Source organism: Scleropages formosus, chromosome 18 (assembly GCF_900964775.1).
Source record: "Scleropages formosus chromosome 18, fSclFor1.1, whole genome shotgun sequence".
In the NCBI taxonomy this organism is placed as follows: domain Eukaryota; kingdom Metazoa; phylum Chordata; class Actinopteri; order Osteoglossiformes; family Osteoglossidae; genus Scleropages; species Scleropages formosus.
Window position 1 is genome coordinate 23,485,915 of NC_041823.1, and position 19,602 is coordinate 23,505,516.

General features: G+C 40.9%; 2 protein-coding genes across 3 annotated transcripts; both read left to right on the forward strand.

The window, feature by feature from the left end:
- The first annotated feature begins 3,040 nt into the window (after positions 1 to 3,040).
- On the forward strand, positions 3,041 to 8,173 carry etsrp (ETS1-related protein). Of its 2 annotated transcripts, none has more exons than XM_018726870.2 (8): positions 3,041 to 3,137; positions 3,844 to 3,925; positions 4,695 to 4,808; positions 5,030 to 5,104; positions 5,204 to 5,407; positions 5,777 to 6,007; positions 6,255 to 6,373; positions 7,344 to 8,173. In XM_018726870.2, exons 2-8 carry the CDS (start codon positions 3,844 to 3,846, stop codon positions 7,632 to 7,634), a joined length of 1,116 nt encoding a protein of 371 aa, XP_018582386.1. In that variant the 5' UTR covers positions 3,041 to 3,137; the 3' UTR covers positions 7,635 to 8,173. The 2 variants fall into 2 exon arrangements, with proteins under 2 accessions (XP_018582386.1, XP_018582387.1); XM_018726871.2 differs by having other exon boundaries at positions 5,213 to 5,407.
- Positions 8,174 to 16,630: 8,457 nt separating this feature from the next.
- Positions 16,631 to 19,589, forward strand: pycard (PYD and CARD domain containing). Its single transcript, XM_018726883.2, has 3 exons — positions 16,631 to 17,310; positions 18,311 to 18,394; positions 18,909 to 19,589. Exons 1-3 carry the CDS (start codon positions 17,043 to 17,045, stop codon positions 19,169 to 19,171), a joined length of 615 nt encoding a protein of 204 aa, XP_018582399.1. The 5' UTR covers positions 16,631 to 17,042; the 3' UTR covers positions 19,172 to 19,589.
- Positions 19,590 to 19,602: the final 13 nt, after the last annotated feature.

Consider the following 19,602-nt stretch of genomic DNA (forward strand, 5'->3'; position numbering starts at 1 on the left):
CTCTCTCTGTCTAAAATTGGGAAGTGAAGTCACGCTAAACCATCAAAGATAGATTCTTATTGGTGAATAAGCAGTACTAAATTCTTCGAAAAATTGCAAGCGTTATTCTACAGTTGCGTTAAAAACCACAGATGGTTGTCTTGGTGCTGTAAGCACACAGCTAACTGAGCAAGGCTTAGCTGCATGAAGAACATCAGCAACAACCTGTGCAATAAGTGAGGAACAGGCAGATAGATTATTATTTTTTTATACAATAATGTTTCTCTTTTTGTAAATAAGCCGTGAAGCAGCACGGTGTAGCCAATTGCGCACAAGCTGTCTATAATGAACACAGGGCTATTTCTTAATAAAACATTAAAGCACACTAGATATTGTGCCGGTGTTCTTAACGCAGTTTTCTTAAGTATCCTGACGAATAGACGTCGTCTTCAGCAGACTTAACAAACAGTCAAGAAGACAGACTCTGGAAGGGCGACGTTAAATCTGACGTGTTGAACCAGAAAGCTGACTGAACGATGCCACTTGATCGCTAGGAGAGTAGATTTCGAAAAAACACGCACAGTCTGGATGATATTATGCCCAGTTAAATAGTGCCTGCCCATCCCAATGACATATAAGAAGTAAACGGGGCTTGTTTCCATAGCTGGGCTTGCGCTGTGGTTTGGGGAAGCGGGCCTCAGGTACGACACTGTCTCCAGTGTGTATCTGAAGTACATCGGCCGAATCACCATCTACCGACAGCTTCTGTCAGTACATGTGCGCGTGCAGCAGCCAGGTCAGCTTTTCCCGCGCCTCCGTCGGACGGCTCTTCCACAGCGAACACAGCACGACTACACGCGTTATGGTTCTGTTTCAGTGCTGCATTCGTTTCTCGGTCTCTCGTTTTTCATACTTCACGAAAGAATACATTTTCTCCTTACATGTATGTATTATGCCATGCATAGAACGGATTCATATGATTAGCATATTCTAGTTAATTTTCATTTTAAAAACTAACACTAATCTTCCCTCTCTTTTTAGAACAGCAGCGTTCGTCGTCCGATACACGTCAATGGCGTCAATAAAATCCACATGCAACATTATAAAAAGCTACTCGATGAGTAGGTGCGTACACACTTCATTTATTTGATAACAAAACCCTATGGTCAGATTATTATGACAGCATTTACAGTTTTTGATGAGATCACAGTATTTCATTAATAGCATATTTATAATTTCACTTTAGTGTTCATAGTAAGATTTTTTTACAACACACCGGAGAAGCGTCCTGTTAATCGGGCCTTTATTTTTAATTAATTATTAATATCACGCTGCGGACGAAATGGACACACGATTATTGTTATTATATTTGTCTGATTAAATGGCGGCATTGATAGAGTAACATTTATGCAGCCAGTTCCTGCTTCACAGGGGCAGCACTTGTAACATTGATGTAGGACATGAAGCATGTACGTGATACATAATGGTAGTAAAACAGAGTTGTTTGTGGGACTCATTCGTCTTGTCCTTTCGGCGGGGTGCTTCTGTAACTCGACCCCCGCAGTAACCTTGTCTGATGAGGGGGTCGTGGGGGGTCTCAATCACGACTCGTGTCTAACGCACGGCGTGAGCCCTCCTTGAAGACAAACTTTTCCAGATGTGATTTTTTTTGCTGAGACCGAGTGTTTGTTTGCACAAGGTCCTCAGTTCACCGTTATCTAGCCTCGCCACTCACGCCGTGATTTCATACTTTTTCTACTGCCTCTTTTACTCTCTGTTTTAATTTTCTTTCTTTTTTTTGTTCAACTGGTCCAATGTGGTTTAGAATACACAACTGACCAATTTCTTTAGAAAACGATTCAAATTCTATTTGCAACCCCACTCCATTTCCTCTTCAGAAAATTTTAACTGAAAAGTTTCTTAATTTATTTTTCACATATTTCCTGGTCTATCTTCGATTATATTTTAATTCTGGGTTTTTTTGCTGACGACTGAAAAGGGTGAATTTGCTGAGTTACATGACTTTTGCTGTGTCCTTACTTTTGATTTTGTGGTAGCAGTGGTCTGTCCTGGTCCTGCAGGTACAGAGCCTTCAACAAAACTCATGTTCAACAACGGAATTAACAAGTTTAGGTGTTTCCCATAGGGTTGGACATGCTCTAAAGTAATAGCTCACATAGTATCACTGTTACAATGGACTAGGCAAATGAATACTATCTTATAAATATTTTCCCCAGAAACAAATGCAATGCCATGTCTATATTTACTACATAAACTCAATCATTTACCCTCAATAGCCTCAGACTTGAGCTGAAAATAAAATGGGTGAGTTAAGTTCATTTTGGATCCTGCCCTAACTGAAGGTACAACCTGTTTTCAGTCACACTTCATATCACGGTGGTTTGACTCTTTTTATTGCTTTTTAATGTACAAGGTATTCTGAGATAAAAACAAACATTATAAGCAAAATAAACAAAAACAACAAATAAAATAATTTTTGTAAAGCACACATTTAGTACACAATTTGTGTATTTAATTAGTAGTGAGAAGTGGGGGGCAGGGGCTGCACCTTTTTCTAGTGTTCAGGCAACACTGCTCTGTCCCTGATTACTTGGATAACTGATTACTTTTTTTAAATCTCTCCAACAGGCCTACTTGAGAAGTGGTTACACCACTAATTTCAGTCATAAATGTTCAGATTAAACTATGGGTCCGAATATTATATCAAGTGTAGGCTTTTTTTCATTAGATTTTGTTAATATGGTTTATAATGCACACATGAATACATACACCGTTAGGACATATTTTTATATATGTTTTTTATTCTTTCTATTATTATTAGTGGTATTTATAATAACGACTAGTCTTACAAATAATAATAATAATAAAAAAAAAAATAATAATAATAATAATTTCTGTGAACGGTATTCCCCGCCGGTACCTCTGATGTGACGTCACAAAGAGTTAAACCCGGGGGGAGACGGGAGTCACGACGCGAGGCCGCATTCCTGCGGGGCCGCGAGGCCACACCCCTGCACGCGCTCTTATAACTCGTCCCATGTTAGGAGGCAGGAGCAGCTTCACTCTACCTCACCGCTCGGACCGCTAACCGCGCGCATCGCTACAGCTACCGGACCTGGATCGTGGACGCCTGTAAGGTAATGACAAACACACCGTGCCATTGCGTTCACGTCGCACTATTGTAATATTTGAAAAGTGCTCTTATTCGTAATATGTTTCACATTTACGCTGACCTTTCCATATGCAAGCACGTGGTTCTTTAAGTGAGTCCAGTAGCGCTGTTTTACCGGCGCACATTATATGAGTACTGGCATACAGAACTGATCAGGAGCACGGACCACTTTTTTTAAACTGATGGTGTGATGCAAGTTCAGAAGCACACGGGGGATCAGTAGAGAAGTGGATCCAAAACGTGTATTTTGAGACCCTTCTTAAATATTGAGAGGGACTCAGCAGTTCTGAGTGTGAGAGGGAGTTCATTCCACCTCACTGGAGCCAGAACGGAGAACCTCTGAGCTTTTGATTTTGGACCTCTTATTTGGGACAGAGGTGGGGAGACATGGACTCCTGACTCCTATTATTCATATTCATCATATACTGTACATATTTGTAAGTAGAGAAAGAAACAAAGGTACATGACAATTCACAAGTACAGAAAACATCTGTGTCCTATTTTGCCATATATCCAATGCACAGCAGTTTAGCTTTAACACATTGTTTGTAAGTATTATTTTTTTTACATAGTTTTCTAAATTATTCTTTTTCACTGTGAGAATTATACACAATTTCACTTGAAAACACCTGTGGTATGTTTGCGGACATTTCTTGTCTCTTTCCAAATAGATGGAAATGTACCAGGCTGGTTATCACATGGAAGATTTCAGAACACAAGAAGTTCCGGCTGGATTTGACTTTGCGTCCTATGGTGAGAATATGCCTTGAATTAATGTTCATTGTTTTCCGAAATGATAATGATATTTCAGCACCAAAACCACTGAGCTGAAAAACCCCCCTTGTTGAATGTAAAAAAATGTGCCCATTGTCACTTTTTGTGTGTTTCATTCTTGTCAAATGCCAGAAGCAGACCTTGACTTCTTAGTCTCTTGTGTTGCAAATAGGAAACGATGGGGGCGGCTTCACTTCTGTTGACTTTGTCTAAATTAAGGTGGTAGAAGTGAGGGACAGTCAGGGTAAAGATATTCTTTCTACTCCCTCCCTCTTTTCCTAATCCTTTCCTCCAGACTTCCTACTCCAACAGATTGAGTACCCCCCCTTCTCCAACCCACTATGCTCTTTCCCTTTGCTCTCATTTCCTCCCAAGTTCCCCATGTTTCCCACATTTTCGGGAGCAGAGCGGAAAGAGGCGGGTCGTTTGTTTGGTCGAGTTGTGCTAAACAGATCAATATGACAATGGATCTTTATTTGCTTCTTAACAATAGCATGAAATGCAAGCAGGACTAAGGGCTGTCAGAGCAATGAGTCAAGTGTTGGCAACCAGAGCACACAAGAACAGTCCAGGCACCCAGCAGAAGACTAGATTTAGTCACATCGTTGGTGTTAGTCTTGGCGTTAATCGTTGTCAAAATTTTTCTTTCCATTTACAATCAGTTAAATAAGCGTTTGGCCTCTCTGGAGTTTCCAGTTTCTCCTTATTTTGCTTGAGTTTGATGTTCTGTGCCCTTTTCTGCCTGTAGATTCCAGTGGAGAAGAATTGTCCTTCCTCTTAGACAGCAATGTGTCCGGGCAGCAGCAGTACATGGACACATATGGAGAACATCCAAAAGTTATCAGAAGTTATGATCATAAAGGCATGTGCCAGATCATCACTAATAATCATGACCGTCGTCTTTGGTGAACAGCATGCAGTTCACAAATAATTGTGTGATATTCCTTTATTAGAGATATTACATGCACAGATGTATAACAACTGCTAAATAAAAGCATAATTTCTATTCATTTAGATATTGCTACACCTGCATTCAACCCAAAAACAATTTATATAATCTCCATAATTCCTGTTTTTTTTTAGCTGGGTCCAGTGACTCCACCTTGTTCAATTTAGATGCATACCCAGAATTCAGCTGCTGGACAACTTGCACAAATGGTAAACGGAAGACCTTTTTCAATAAGGGAAAATAATGTCATTACACACAGGTGAAATGTAATGAAGGCAAATAAATATGATCTCCATTTCCTCTCACTGATCCTCCAGGCACGGCTGGTTTGGACCAGTTTCAAGCAGGATTTCAAGAGGCTGGGCCAACATACCAGAATCTCCTGCCCAGCTGTCCCTCAGTGCAGAGCAGTCATTTCAGTTCTGATGTAGCTGGTGAACATGGCCACTACCTGCCAGGGTCAGGACCCAACCAAGGGGTGGTGTCCAGCTCTGTCAGTCTGGAGCATCTCGGTGAGAAAGGCATCATCTACAGCTGTACAGGAGAAAACATTATAAACATCAATTTCTCTCTAAAATAATTTATGACTGTTCCCTGTACAAATGGGTCAAACCCTCTAAGGCACCTGGGATAGAAGCACATCACTGATTTTGAATGAAAGCTCAAGGACAGTTGACATAGTTCAGTGACACATGTATGCTCAGTTTAACCGATGATTGCTCAGAAGTTATTGCTGTCGCCTTTTCCTATCCTGCTAAAATATTTCAAGTTAGAACCAATTATGAGCACTATGTGTCAATTATGGAAAAGGAAATAGTCTTTTTCAAGTTCCAGTACTTTCCATCGTCAGGTATTGATAACATCCACTTGGCTCCATGCAGGTGACTCTGGATCAGCTTTTAAGGCAGAGATGCAGAGCAGAAGCCAGTCGTTCTGGTCAGCATACCCGTCTCCGAGCTACTGCCCTCCTTCTCAAAGCCTTCCTCCATCTTGTGCCTCGTCCCCCGAGTCCCAGCCCCCCGAGCAATACTGCCCCCGCCTGGTGAAGCGCAAAAGCACAGCCCAGAAACCAGAGGCAGACAGAGAGGTGACCGGGATGGCAGCTTACACAGGTGCAGCTTTCACTTTCCTCGAGTTCCTCAGCTGACCCATCACGGCATTGCCGTGCTTTGCTCTCTCTGCAGAGGACTGTGCTTTTGTTTTCGTGCTTTGCTCTCAGACTTTCAGCTTAATAATCCCCAGCTTAATAATAAGCAGGTCCCATCCCAACAGTATTTCTTTTAGTGAAAGTGTGCACTGGCTCTGTTAAGTCTCAGTGCAACAGTGTGGTCATGTCCCTCTGTACTCTGCATCTCTTAGGCTCAGGGCCAATCCAGCTGTGGCAGTTCCTGCTTGAATTGCTGCTGGACTCCACCTGCCGGCCCTTCATCAGTTGGACAGGAGATGGCTGGGAATTCAAGATGTCTGACCCCGCTGAGGTGAGCAGCCCAACGTTTATGCTCTCGGTCTTGTGCCTTAGTTCTCTTAGCAGTCTGGAGTTTTTTTTTCTTCCATTTGCACTCAGATTTACTTGCACCTCTCAACCCCTTTCCTGAGACACTCCTATTTGCCTCCCGGAAGCCCTGCTAAGTGATGCGAACTTCCTGATTCAGCCTTGCTGTTGGGAGTGGGGAACTTCTGTAACTTCTACACATCGGAGATTACATTATATTTATTTACTTAGCAGACCAAAGCAACTTCCAATCAACTTTGTGTAGTGTTATCAGCCCACACACCTTATTCACCAAGGTGACTTACACTGCTAGATAAACTACTTACAATGGGTCACTCATCCATGCCTCAGTGGAACACACACTCTCTGTCACTCACGCACTATGGATGAACCTGAACAGCATGTCTTTGGACTGTGGGAGGATACCAGAGCACCCGAAGGAAACCCACACAGACACATGCAAACTCCTCACAGACTGAGCAGGGATCGAACCCATGTCCTCTCGCGCTACTTGCTTTGCCACCATTACCTCAGATTACTCTGCTTCACACAGGCAAAACTGTGGCTGATATGTGAATAAGCATTTTATTCTGAGCAGTGCTGGCCCTGAGCATTGAAACATCCCAAATTAGGCATAACTTCCTGTTTCCAGATGAACGCCACTGAAATGAGTCCAGAGTCTCTATTTCTGAACTAATTATTAGTTAAATGGAAGCGGTTAAACACCTTTTTTTTTGAAACGCATTGCCTTTTGCATGTGTATTCTATGGTTTTGCATTGTATTGCACCTGTTGTTCTCTGAGATGTACGTCTCTTCGGAGAAAAGCGCTTACTGAATGAATAAATGTACATTTATATGTAAGTATACTTTACGAGCTCCTTAACAACTGTTAGACCACCCGAGTATGACTAATATTTTCTTTAGTTAATCCGTGGCTATTTTCACCCTGTTCCAGGTAGCTAAACGATGGGGACAATGCAAAAACAAGCCCAAGATGAACTATGAGAAACTTAGTCGGGGGCTGCGCTACTACTACCATAAGAACATCATCCACAAGACAGCAGGCAAGCGCTACGTGTATCGTTTTGTGTGCGATGTACAGGGAATGCTTGGAAAAACTGCCCGGGAGGTGTTGGACAGCCTCAATATTGCCCCTGTGGATGTGCCCTCCCATTATACAGCAGCCACAACCCCCCAGCAGGGTGCTGAAGGACACCGACGACGCATGGTTGACCCGGTAGAATGAACTCTTAGCGCTGTCCTTAAGCTACAACTATCAGCACAACATGGCTTACCAGGACATGTCATCTCTGGTGACCTGCTTATCCTGCTAAGTTCTCATCGGTTGTGGGACGTGGCCCTGTCCTCTTGTCGCAATTATGTGTCTGCCCCATGGATCAAGATCTTTGTAGGAATGACATATGCTTGTCAAGTGACCACCATCGCATTTATCACCTCTAATTGGTCTATGGAGTGAAAAGAAAATAAACATTTATTCCCACGCTGTTTGAGCTGTTGTCAGGGCAGTTCACAATCAGCTAGCACTGTTTTAGTTCCAGATCAAATGAACTTAAATAAAGAGAAGATTGAAAGAAGTAGCTGTTTAATAAGAGGTGTGAAACACCAAGTCAGTAATATGAATTATCTTAGATGAAAATGTTTCTTTTTCCCACATCTACCTCCTTATTTTGTAGCAATATTGTGTTGAAAAGAATCAGCACAAAAACTATTTAGCTTACTTGTAACGTATTATAGTTGTTGTATCCCATTATATTTTGCTATCATGAAGAGTGAAAAAAACATGTAAATAAACTGTAAATACAACATTTTCTCTTTGTCAATTCTATTTTTGCTGGAATTATTTTAACAATAATCTGAAGGCATTTAATGGTTTGAGGGGTTTTTTATGCTTATTCGCCAAGCTAGCTTTTGAATTACTGTGTTTAAATAGAGTTTGTATGACTGTTAGACTGTAAAGAAAATGGCCAAACCAAGCCAGATGTACTGTATATACCAGCTATTTGATATATACCTGTTCCCTCCTTTATTTACCTAGAAATTAGCTCATATGTTTTCTTCACCTCAAGAGCATATTATTCATCTGTCTGGTGAATATATCTATATTCAACTTTTCACATTCCACCAAAAATAATACAAGTCTTATGTTAAAATGATAGCGTTCGGGAACAAGAGCCATTTTATTATTGGCTAAGAAGTTACGCATCAAAATAGCAGGAAACCTGTAGATCTTGGTTTTCTTTTTTCATGTCTTCTTCCGCAGTTTTGGACCATAACTTTCAAACTTCAGGTAGACTTTTAATAACGTTTTGCAGACAGTATCTCGTGAAAGTTAGGAAGACATGCTCATTTCTGCCACACCAGGGCATTATACCAAGCTATTTAAATATCAAATTTCAAAAACCTTGCAGTCAAGAAGTTTGATGTGAAACTTCTTTCCTTGAACAAAAATTTTCCAAAAGGCTGCAGTCCACTCCATCTATTTTCCTATTTTAAAATTTTGAAAAACTTGAAAACTGCATATAAAGTGCTTATTTTCACTGCAGAAACATCTTAATGTTATAAACAAAGCAATGAAGGTTCTAAGTTTCAAAGTGATAAACGCAATTTCTGGCCCTTAGGTTGGTATCCCTCAGTCTTTAATTTAAGATACCGACTGGGAAACACGTCCTCACAAATGAATATATCATATTGTAAGTCACCATGTGGCTATTAGCCGATCAATCAGGATTCAACTGCTGCTGTACAAGTTTGCAAGGGGCTAAATACATAAAGGATGAATTTTGGTAGTGATCTACTTGTCAGAGAGCCTTCATATATACTGTATATACTATATATACTCAAGTCTATATTTCTCTCAGCACATCGAAGCCACAACCCAGACCTGCAGATACATCCTGCATAACATCCACAGGATCCACAGTTACCTCACAACAGACTCTGCCCAACTTCTTGTCCTGGCCATGGTGACATCCCGCCTGGACTAATGCATCTCTCTCTCTTGTCTGACCTTCCTGCTACTGCCATCAGACCTCTACAGCTGATAATAACACTGCTGTCCGAGTTGTGTTTGACTTGCTGAAGTGTTCGCATGTATCTCCTCTACTTGTTTTTCTGCACTGGCTTCCTATAGCTGCCCAGATCAGATTTAAAACCCTGGTTATAGACTACAAATGCATCAATAGAACTGCTCCCAGCTATTTACAAGACTTGATGAACCGCTACACCCCAACCAGAGCTCTACGTTCTTTCTTGGTTGTCCCATGTACGAAAGGTAAAGCATGGAAGTTCTTGGTTCTGGTTCTGCTATGATGGAACAACCTCCCTTCCTCGCTCAGAGCTGCTGAATCTTTGTCCACATTTAAAAAAGGTCTTAAAACTCACTTCTTCCAGACTTACTTTGCCCTTGATCTCTTAAGTTCGTGTAAGGTATAAATGTTCACGAACATAGTCGGATCAATCCTCAGGTACTCCTGCAATGTAACAAAAATGCTTATATGTATCTCAAAAAAACTACTAAGAAGGTGATTAGGAATCGTTGATATTCTGGTAAAGTTACATGCAGCTACTTGTGTGATGAACATCGGTGCATATGGTGCATTTCATTCTATGAAAGGTACTACCTGTCCTTTAGACCCAGTTCCCACTAAATTACTGAAAGCTGCAGTTTCCGTGTTTGCAGAACCTATTGTTAATATTGTTAATACTTCGTTACTTAATGGCTGTGTTCCGAAATGTTTTAAAATCGCCGTTATTAGGCCCCTACCAAAGAAGTCGGATCTGAATTGTAATAACCCATGTAATTATAGGCCCATCTCCAATCTACTGCTTTTAACCAAAATTCTAGAAAAGATTGTAGCTTCCAAAATTGTGAAATATCTTAATCATCATAATATATCTGAAAAATTTCAGTTTGATTTCCGCACTGGTCACAGCACTGAAACAGTGCTCACATGTTTTAATGATATTCTCATCTCTGCTGATGCTGGTCAGATCTCTATTCTTTTGTTATTGGACTTGAGTGCTGAATTTGATACTGTAGACCATAGTATCCTACTGAGTAGACCTGAAAACCTGGTTTGACTAAGGGGTACTGTTCTGAAGTGGTTTGACTCGTATTTAGCTAACCGTGAACAATTTGTACTGAAATCTGATCACTGCACCCCCTCCATCTCAACTATGATCCAGTATGGTGTGCCACAGGGCTCTGTGTTGGGGCCATTACTGTTCTCACTGTATATGTTACCATTGGGTGACATTATTCGCAAACACAATGCGAATTTCCATTCGTCTGCCAATGACACACAGCTATATGTATTGTTTAAGCCTGATGATCCATCACATGTGGTGTCTTTAAGTAATTGTTTTACCAGTATAAAATTATGGACGAGTAAAAATTTTTTATTTCTAAATGTTAGTAAAACAGAGGTACTTCTAGTGGGTGGTGATGCCAAAACTCTCAACATAATCACGCCAATCTTTACAAGAAATGGTATTAGCTTCAAGCGTACAGATTGTGTCAAGGATTTGGGTGTCCTGCTGGATGGGAAGCTGTCATTTGTATATCATGTAAATGCTTTGACTAAGTCGTGCTTCCTTCAGTTAAGAAACATAGCTAAATTACGGCGATTCCTGTGTAGACAGGATGCTGAGAAACTGGTTCATGCTTTTATTTCAAGCAGGCTGGACTACTGTAATGCTTTATTGTCGGGTTGTCCATACCAGACTGTGTCCAGGCTAAAGTTGGTACAAAATACTGCTGCGAGAATTGTCACTAAAACTAGAAAGTCTGATCATATAACACCGGTTCTTAAATCGTTAGATTGGCTCCCGGTCGCATTTAGAGTTGATTATAAAATCTTACTTTTTACCTATAAGGCAGTACATGGCATTGCTCCAGTTTACCTTTGTGAGATTATTGATTCTTATATCCCAAGATGATATCTTCGTTCCTTGGATGCAGGTTACCTTAAAGTACCTGTGATCAATAAGACCTCAGTAGAAGGTCGCATCTTTAGTTATAGAGCACCTAAACTGTGGAATAGTCTACCAATTACTGTCAGAAATGCCCCGTCTGTTTCTGTCTTCAAATCCAGACTGAAGACTTACATGCTCACTCAGGCATTCCTCCTTGAAATGTAATTCCACTTGCCTGTGTTTGTTTTTACCACATTTATACCAATGCATATTAAATTGACTTGTTTAAGTTACAAATTACTAATAAATTACTAACTCTGTTCTTTCTTCTTGTTGAACATTGTCTCGCTGCATAAGACTTGAGGAGGCCAGCCGGTGATGAGAGACGAATCCCATGCTGACTGAAGAGCATGACCAACTGCCATGATGGATGAGACGTACCATGCTGAGCTGGGGATTCAAGATACCATATAGCAACAATATCATTATTATTTGGTATTGTTATATAAGCATCTGCTAAGTGAATAAATGTAAATGTAAATGTATTTGTTAACTGGCTTAAAAGTCATTCTAGAAATCTAGAATGCCCAGGAGGGGTGGACAATCACTGGCCCTTGAACCCTCAGAGGATTTTTATCCCTCAATTTTCACTTGGGAGTTTTTGTTCCTTTCCTCCGTGGCCAGTAGGCATACTTACAGCTTTGTAAAAGCATTGTATTATGATAGTCTATAGTCAACTGTCTTCTTTGTTTCTCTATCTGATATATTTGTCTTTCTTGCCTTATGCCTGTGTTAAAGTGCTCTGTGTCACTGCGTGAGAAGAGTGCTCAATAAAAATAAATTGAATTGAACTGAATTGAATTGAATGTGGTGAAAGAAACAAACTAACTGTACTTAAGAGTCACACATCTGCAGCTATATTTTTCTCTTAAGGTAATGCACAAATGCTGTTTTCTGTGAGATGTTCGTCACTTTGGAGAGAAACGTCTGCTAAATGAGTAAATGTAAATGTAAATGTAGATATACTACCTCCCTAAGGTTGCTTCACTAGCAGGGAGGTTCTTTCGCCATCTGCAAAGAAAGAAGTTGCTAGTTTCTAGTTCCTTTCATGATAAGAGGCTTTGAGATTCTTCTGGTTTGATTTTCTCTGTCCTGTCTGTGCCTACACTCTGTGAGCCATTTGCTTTGTGCCTGTCAGAACGACTTCAAATGCAGCTTGAAAAGGATGGGAAAGATGAAATATCCTGTCACTACTCCCTTTTCTAGCTGCTGCCAACCAGTTGTATATTCCTTTGCGGTATGTAGAAGAAATCAAGGGCTAAGCTGATAAGCTGATGGGCAACTGAGCAATGAGCATTTGCCAGGTTCACCAAAACTACATGAAGGTTTGACTTCTCTTGCTTGGCAGTCTGGACTTTATTCCCAGATCATGGTTGAGCGTCCTACCGACCCAGGGAAACCTGGGGTGCTTGCTTTCCAACAGCTTATACATATCTATGTAGCCATTCTCTAGCAGGTCAGTTCGTAGTCAGTTAGTTCCTATAGCTGTCCGAATCAAATTCAAGACCCTGGTTATTGTCTACAAATCTCTGGTTACCTCCTCTACTCATCTCTCTGCACTGACTTCCTATAGCTGCCCGTATCAAATTCAAAACCCTGGTTACTGTGTACAAATGCATCAATAGAACTGCCCCCGGCTATTTACAGGACTTGATTAACCGGTACACCCCAGCCGGACCCCTTCACTCATCTACTTCTGCTTGCTTGGTGGTCCCGCGCACGAAGGCAAAGCTCGGAGGTTCTCAGTTCTGGGTCCGTTGTGGTGGAATGACCTTCCCCTGTCACTCAGAACTGCGGAAACTCTGTCTGTTTTCAAGAAGGATCTGAAAACCCATCTTTTCCAGATCCACTTTGCCCAAGATCTCTTCAGATCGTTTACGGTGTAACTGCTCACGCATCGTAACTCCAGAAGCATCCTCAGATACGACCTTGATTCAGTTATTACTCTGGTATTGTTCTGCTCATTTGTGTATCTTATAATATTTAATTAAAAAAAAAAGAAAAATTGGTGTGGGTATCGGGATTTGTCTGTGTCTTATGCACCTACTTAAACGATGAACCTCGATGTAGCAAATGGTAGGGAACAAACTAGGTTTGCTTGAGACTTTCATGTCTGCAGCTATGTCTTCTTCTCATAATGTAATGCATAAATTGTACTTTTGCTGAGATGTATGTCACTTTGGACGAAAGTGTCTGCTAAATGAATAAATGTAAACGTAAATGTAAATGTACAAATGTATCAAGAGAACTGCTCCCAGCTATTTACAGGACATGATCAACCGCTACACCCCAACCAGACCCCTTTGCTTGTCTACTTCTGCTTGCTTGGTGGTCCCGCACACAAAAGGTAAAGCACGGAGGTTCTCAGTTCTGGCTTCATTGTGGTGGAATGACCTTCCCCTCTTACTTAGAACTGCGGAAACTCTGTCTACCTTCAAGAAGGGTCTGAAAACTCACCTTTTCTGGACCCACTTTGCCCAAGATCTTTCCAGCTCATGTATGGTGTAAATGTTCATGAGCATCCCCAGATAAGCCTTCAACCAGCCGCTACTCCGGCATTGTATGTGATTGTTTGTGTATCTTATTATAAAAAAAAAAATTGGTAGGAGGTTATCAGGATTCATCTACCCTGCATTTTGTGCACCTACTTGAGCAATGAACATCGGTGCATGAAGTGGAAGGTACAATCTAGGTTTCTTAAGAGTCACATGTCTGCAACCATGTCTATTTCTCTTAAAGTAATGCACAAATTGTATTTTTGCTGAGATGTATGTTGCTAGGGGCGCAGTGGTGCAGTGGGTTGGACCAGGTCCTGCTCTCTGGTGGGGCTGGGGTTTGAGTCCCGCTTGGGGTGCCTTGAGATGGACTGGTGTCCTGTCCTGGGTGTGTTCCCTCCCCCTCTGGCCTTATGCCCTGTGTTGCCGGGTAGGCTCTGGTTCCCTGTGACTCTCTATGGGACAAGTGGTTCAGAAAGTGTGTGTGTGTGTGTGTGTGTGTGTGTTGCTTTGGAGAAAAGCATCTGCTGAATGAGTAAATGTGAATGTTAGTTACAAGTTCCTTGTCACTACTGAGAAGATCTTCCCCTCCATGTTCAGCAGCATACTGCTTCTGAATTTATTGATGTTCCTTGACTCCTATTCATTGGGGATGAGTATGGCCACTACTCTTCCTCACTCTGATGGAATCCATTGGTTCTTCTGGGTCACTCTCATCAGGTTCCATAGCAGCTTTAAAACTCTATAGGTCAGTTCTTCTCTAACTTGTATGGTATTCCATTTGAGTCTTAGGCTAAGGCAGATCTGACTTTCTTTAACACATGCTTGATCTAGGTCAGCTTAGGAAGTGCAATACTGAACTGAGAAGTTGGATGGAGTGGGCATGAAACATGTCCTGATGAGCGAAGCATGTTGTCCTTTTCATGATTACCATGTTGGTCTTCAACATACTCCTTGAGTTCTTCCCTGGTGATTCTTATCCAACAGGCACCTGGGTTTTTGAAAAATGTCACCCTCTCTTTCTCCTTCCTATGTCCTTGCATTTATATCTGCTCTGTCCACCTCAGGGCAGATAATCTGATACCAGAGTGCCTTCAGGCCTTCCTTCTCAAGTTCTTCTGCTTTCTTTCATAAGCTTCTGAGTAGCTGCCTTTTCTTTGCAAGCTGCAGGATCTCCTTCTCTCTTCTTCCCATCCCCCTGGGGACAACAACTGGCATTGAATAATAGGAGCTGTATTTTCAGCCAAGTGGGGGTGCGGTGGCGCAGTGGGTTGGACCATGGTCCTGCTTTCCGGTGGGTCTGGGGTTCGAGTCCCGCTTGGGGTGCCTTGCGACGGACTGGCGTCCCGTCCTGGGTGCATCCCCTCCCCCTCTGGCCTAACGCCCTGTGTTGCCAGGTAGGCTCCGGTTCCCCGTGACCCCGTATGGGACGAGCGGTTCTGAAAATGTGTGTGTGTGTGTGTGTGTGTGTGTGTGTGTGTGTGTGTATTTTCAGCCAAATTATTATTACTGTGGTGAGTGGTTAATGCGCATGTACACTGAAGGAACACAGCACTGTCTTGCATGTATAAAGCAGAATACAATGCTCTGAATAGCAGGTTGTGAGATGAGATGTGTATTTTTCACTCATTTTAGTGGGTAGTGTGGGATCCAAGATGCCATTTAGCAACATAATCATTATTACTTGTTACACACTGGCTTACAATCGTTACTTTCTAGAATGCCCAGGAGGGGTGGGCAACCACTGGCCCGTGGACTCCCAGAGGTTTTTTCTCCCTCAACTTTCAGTTGGGAGTTTTTGTTCCTTTCCCCAGTGGCCAGTAGGCATACTTATAGCTCTATAAAAAGTACTTCATTATGGTAGCCATTAGTTGACTGTCTTCCTTGTTTGTATCTGTTTTTCTTGCCTTATGCCTGTGTTAGAGCGCTCTGTGTCACTGCGTGAGGAGAGCGCTCTATAAAAATAAATTGAATTGAAATTGAATTGAATTTTAAAGAAGAACTAATTTTCATGTTGGCTGAAATTAATAAAAGATAATAAACTAAAATTCTGGCAAGAGACTGCATCAAGTCTATAGTGTTCCCAGCCTTACTGGGCTTCCGGGACAGACTCAGGAATGCTGAGATACTGCATTGGATGAGTGGCTGATGAACATAGAGTGAAAGTACTGCAGCAAATATTTTATATGTTATAACTTTATTTCATTTTTTTAAAGAAGTCAACACTGAATTAATTGAGGGATGACTCTACAAATGCTCTTCGACTTACGACGGTTTGACTTTACAATGGTGGCAATAGACATTCAGTAGAAACTGTACTTTGAATTTTGAATTTTGATTTTTTATTTCCGGGCAAGCAATATGCGGTGCGATACTCTCTTGTGATGCTGGGCAGTGGCTGCGATCCACATCTCCCAATGTGTCACACGGTTGTGTTTTGTGCATCCATAATGTCACAGATATGCGCATCTGTCTCCTGCTACTGGTGGGAAGAAGAAGAGAAAACAATTACTCTTGAGGAGAAACTCAAGATTATTGTCCAGCATGAAGGCGGTAAGCCAGTAATGGTCATCGCACGTATGCTAGGCTACGAAGCTCCGTAGGTTAGGTGTATTAAATGTATTTTTGAACGTATCCCCATTGTAAGTCAGGGACCACCTGTATCATTAAGCATCCATTAATTGTGACATAGTGGTTCGGTTTTCAGTTGTGTTCATAGATTCAAGTCAGTGTACATTGTTCCACAGATAGGTCTTATGTGTGAGCGTGTTTCACTATAAGATATTTTCAATCACAGATATGTTAGATTTGTTGGGGGGGTGGCTGTTTAGTAAATTTGTGCATGGAGCAGGAAATCGAAAGTGAAAAAAACACAGCAGAGCGAAGAGGAGGAGGAAGGGCCGGACTGTGAAGCAGGAGCTCTTAGTGTACCGTTTGTGAGCTGTTATTGGACTATTAGGAATTTGTTAATGACCAGGAAACTGTTAATGAACTCTTAGTGGACTGTTAAAGTGTTAGCGAAAAGAATGATAAAGACACGCAACGCTACAGACTCCAGGGCTCCTCCTCCCGACTTCATTTCCGCATTTCGCGCGTTGACCACATATCCGCATAAAATCCCGCGCTTTCAGGCACGAGCAGCTGCTCTCCGCATCTGACACAAGATGTCCAAAACAGTGAAAGACTGCCTGATCGAAGTGTTGGACGACTTAGATGATGATCAGTTTAAGAAGTTCAAAAGCAAATTGGTGGACCGTAGAGAAGAGCCGCGCATTCGCAGGGGAACGATAATGACTGTGGACCGACTGGACGTCGCGGACAAACTGGTCAGTACATTCACGGAGGAGGGGGCGTCCAGGGTCGCCGTGGAGATCCTCGAGTTTATGGGCTGCCGCCAAGAAGTTGAGGATCTGAAAGACAGTCTGAAGAAAGGTAGGCTGAGTGCAGAGCAACAAATCAGTATTGACTGTTGTACATTTTTTAGAACAAGCTTTTAAATGTAAAAGTTTAAAGAAGGCTGAGCTATATTGGAGACATTAAATTCCACTTATAACACGTCTTGGTTTCACTTTCACAACTAGTGCGTTTTTTTTTAAACGGCAGTTTTATGTTTCATATGCAGCAACAGGAATTTTTATCTGATACTATTAATTTGCGATGTTTAAGTAACAGATATAATATACAACAATGTGTGCAGATTGTGGCTAGTAACATTGACATTGTCGATCTGTCTTAACGTTTGATTTCATCAAATTCATGTGTTAATATTTATAACAAAGTGATATTATTACTCTATGTGCTCACTGTAACAGAGTTATATGCAATAGCTTTTGTATATGAAAACTGGCTGTTTCCACCAAGAATTTAATATTACATAAACACAAATATCGCATTCATATGTGTGATGTTGAGCCAATTCTACAACAGTGTTTAAGCCAACTTTCTGGCTAGTATTAAATTATTATTTTTAATTTACCCTTCTCTTTTTTTCTACTGCCATAAAATGTGTTTTCACTGTACTATATATGTACTAGTACACTGTATATGTATAGTACACTGTACTATATATATATATGTATAGTATATGTACACTATACTGCTGCCTGATCGGCTGTAATTTGTCCTACTTGTACAATCCAGTTCTAACAGATTTCAACCACCCTCCCAAAACTTATGTCACAATAAAGATCGTTTAAATGTCAACCACTAATTAAGATAGTCATACAGCATGGACGTTTTTTACATTTAAACATGAAAATTGAAACAAATTATAGATTCAGAAAGACTTAGATGGCCTTCCCTTCAAACTCATGTTCAATCACTGATTAAATTTAATTTGCTTTTTAATATATCAATAATCATACAATGTAAGGACTCAGTGATTCAGTCAAATGTTGTTACCATCATTTTCTTGTCTCTTATTCCTTTCTAGTGTCAGTGACCTCAGGGGGGCGTGCTAGAGATGACACAGGTACCTCACCAGTATCTGCAGGTGACTCAAAGTTCATGGTGAATGGTAAGGGATCGTTTAATACATTTACAGTACTGTAGTTCAAAGTCATGTGACCTCTCTATGATTCATTCCTAATTTAAAACTGAGCACTTAGGGACAGAACCAATGTTTTCCATTTGGACTCTAAACATGCCACTGGGCTGGAATAACCAGACTACGTGTGAGAGATAATTGCCACTTATTAGTTTTCAACTAAAGTGAAATGTTGCGAAGGACTATTTAATAAGTAGAGAAAATAGACAGTGACTTTTTAGCAGGATGAAACTACAGTAAATATTTGTTTACAGTGTAAAAAGAGTTGAAATAAGGAAGCTTTGGGGAATACATTTACTAAGTAGACATATAGTGAGTACAGTCTGTGCACACAGGAGCTGTGAACAGCTTTGGCTTACACAAATGTACTGTAACTGATATTTGCCATATCTTGTACCTTAGTTTACATCTCCCTGGTAACTGCTTTTTACTTATTAACTGTTCTCTTCAAATCTTTTCCATTCACTTAATTTCTGGACCGCAGGAAGACACTTTGTTGACTATCACCGAAATGCCCTGATCCAGAGAGTATGCCAAGTGGATTCCATACTGGACTGTCTCTTGGAGAAAGACATTGTGAACCAAGAGAATTACAGTTTCATTAGAGCCCAGAGCACTGAGCAGATGAAGATGAGGGAACTCTTCAGTGGCCCCCTGAACTCTTGTGGGAACAAAGGGAAAGATGAATTTTACTTTATCCTGGAGAAACAGCAGCCTCATTTAATTGAGGATCTGAAAAGATCCTAAATTTAGGAAAGTAACACCAAAAAGTAAGTAAAAGTAAGAAAACATAAGCAAGATCAAGAGGAGAGAAATGTACTACACATGGATGTACACATCTGGAATATAACAATAATTATGGAAAATCAGTTGTCACTTTTTAGTTAAAAACTTACGCATATATTTTGATATTTTAATATGGTTGCCACATGAATGATGTCTCTCTATACCCCAAGCATCTGTTTAAAGAAGTTTGTAAGTTCATAACAGTTTTTAAAAGAATTTGAAAATTTTTAAATTGAGCTGACTATATATGTTAAACATGATTCCCGTGTTTTTATTCTTGTTTTCATCTGAAACGGACATTGGGCTTATTTCTTAAACGATCATTAGCTAGAGGCAAGTATTAAAACTAGGAACACAAAACTTACACATAAAATCACTCCCATTCTTCTTCA

Coding starts and splice junctions, on each gene's coding strand:
- pycard (XM_018726883.2), top strand. CDS start 17,043: ATGTCCAAAACAGTGAAAGACTGCCTGATCGAAGTGTTGGACGACTTA. Junction 17,311..18,310: donor GAAAGACAGTCTGAAGAAAG/GTAGGCTGAGTG, acceptor ATTCCTTTCTAG/TGTCAGTGACCTCAGGGGGG. Junction 18,395..18,908: donor CTCAAAGTTCATGGTGAATG/GTAAGGGATCGT, acceptor TCTGGACCGCAG/GAAGACACTTTGTTGACTAT.
- etsrp (XM_018726870.2), top strand. CDS start 3,844: ATGGAAATGTACCAGGCTGGTTATCACATGGAAGATTTCAGAACACAA. Junction 4,809..5,029: donor CAGAAGTTATGATCATAAAG/GCATGTGCCAGA, acceptor GTTTTTTTTTAG/CTGGGTCCAGTGACTCCACC. Junction 6,374..7,343: donor AGATGTCTGACCCCGCTGAG/GTGAGCAGCCCA, acceptor ACCCTGTTCCAG/GTAGCTAAACGATGGGGACA.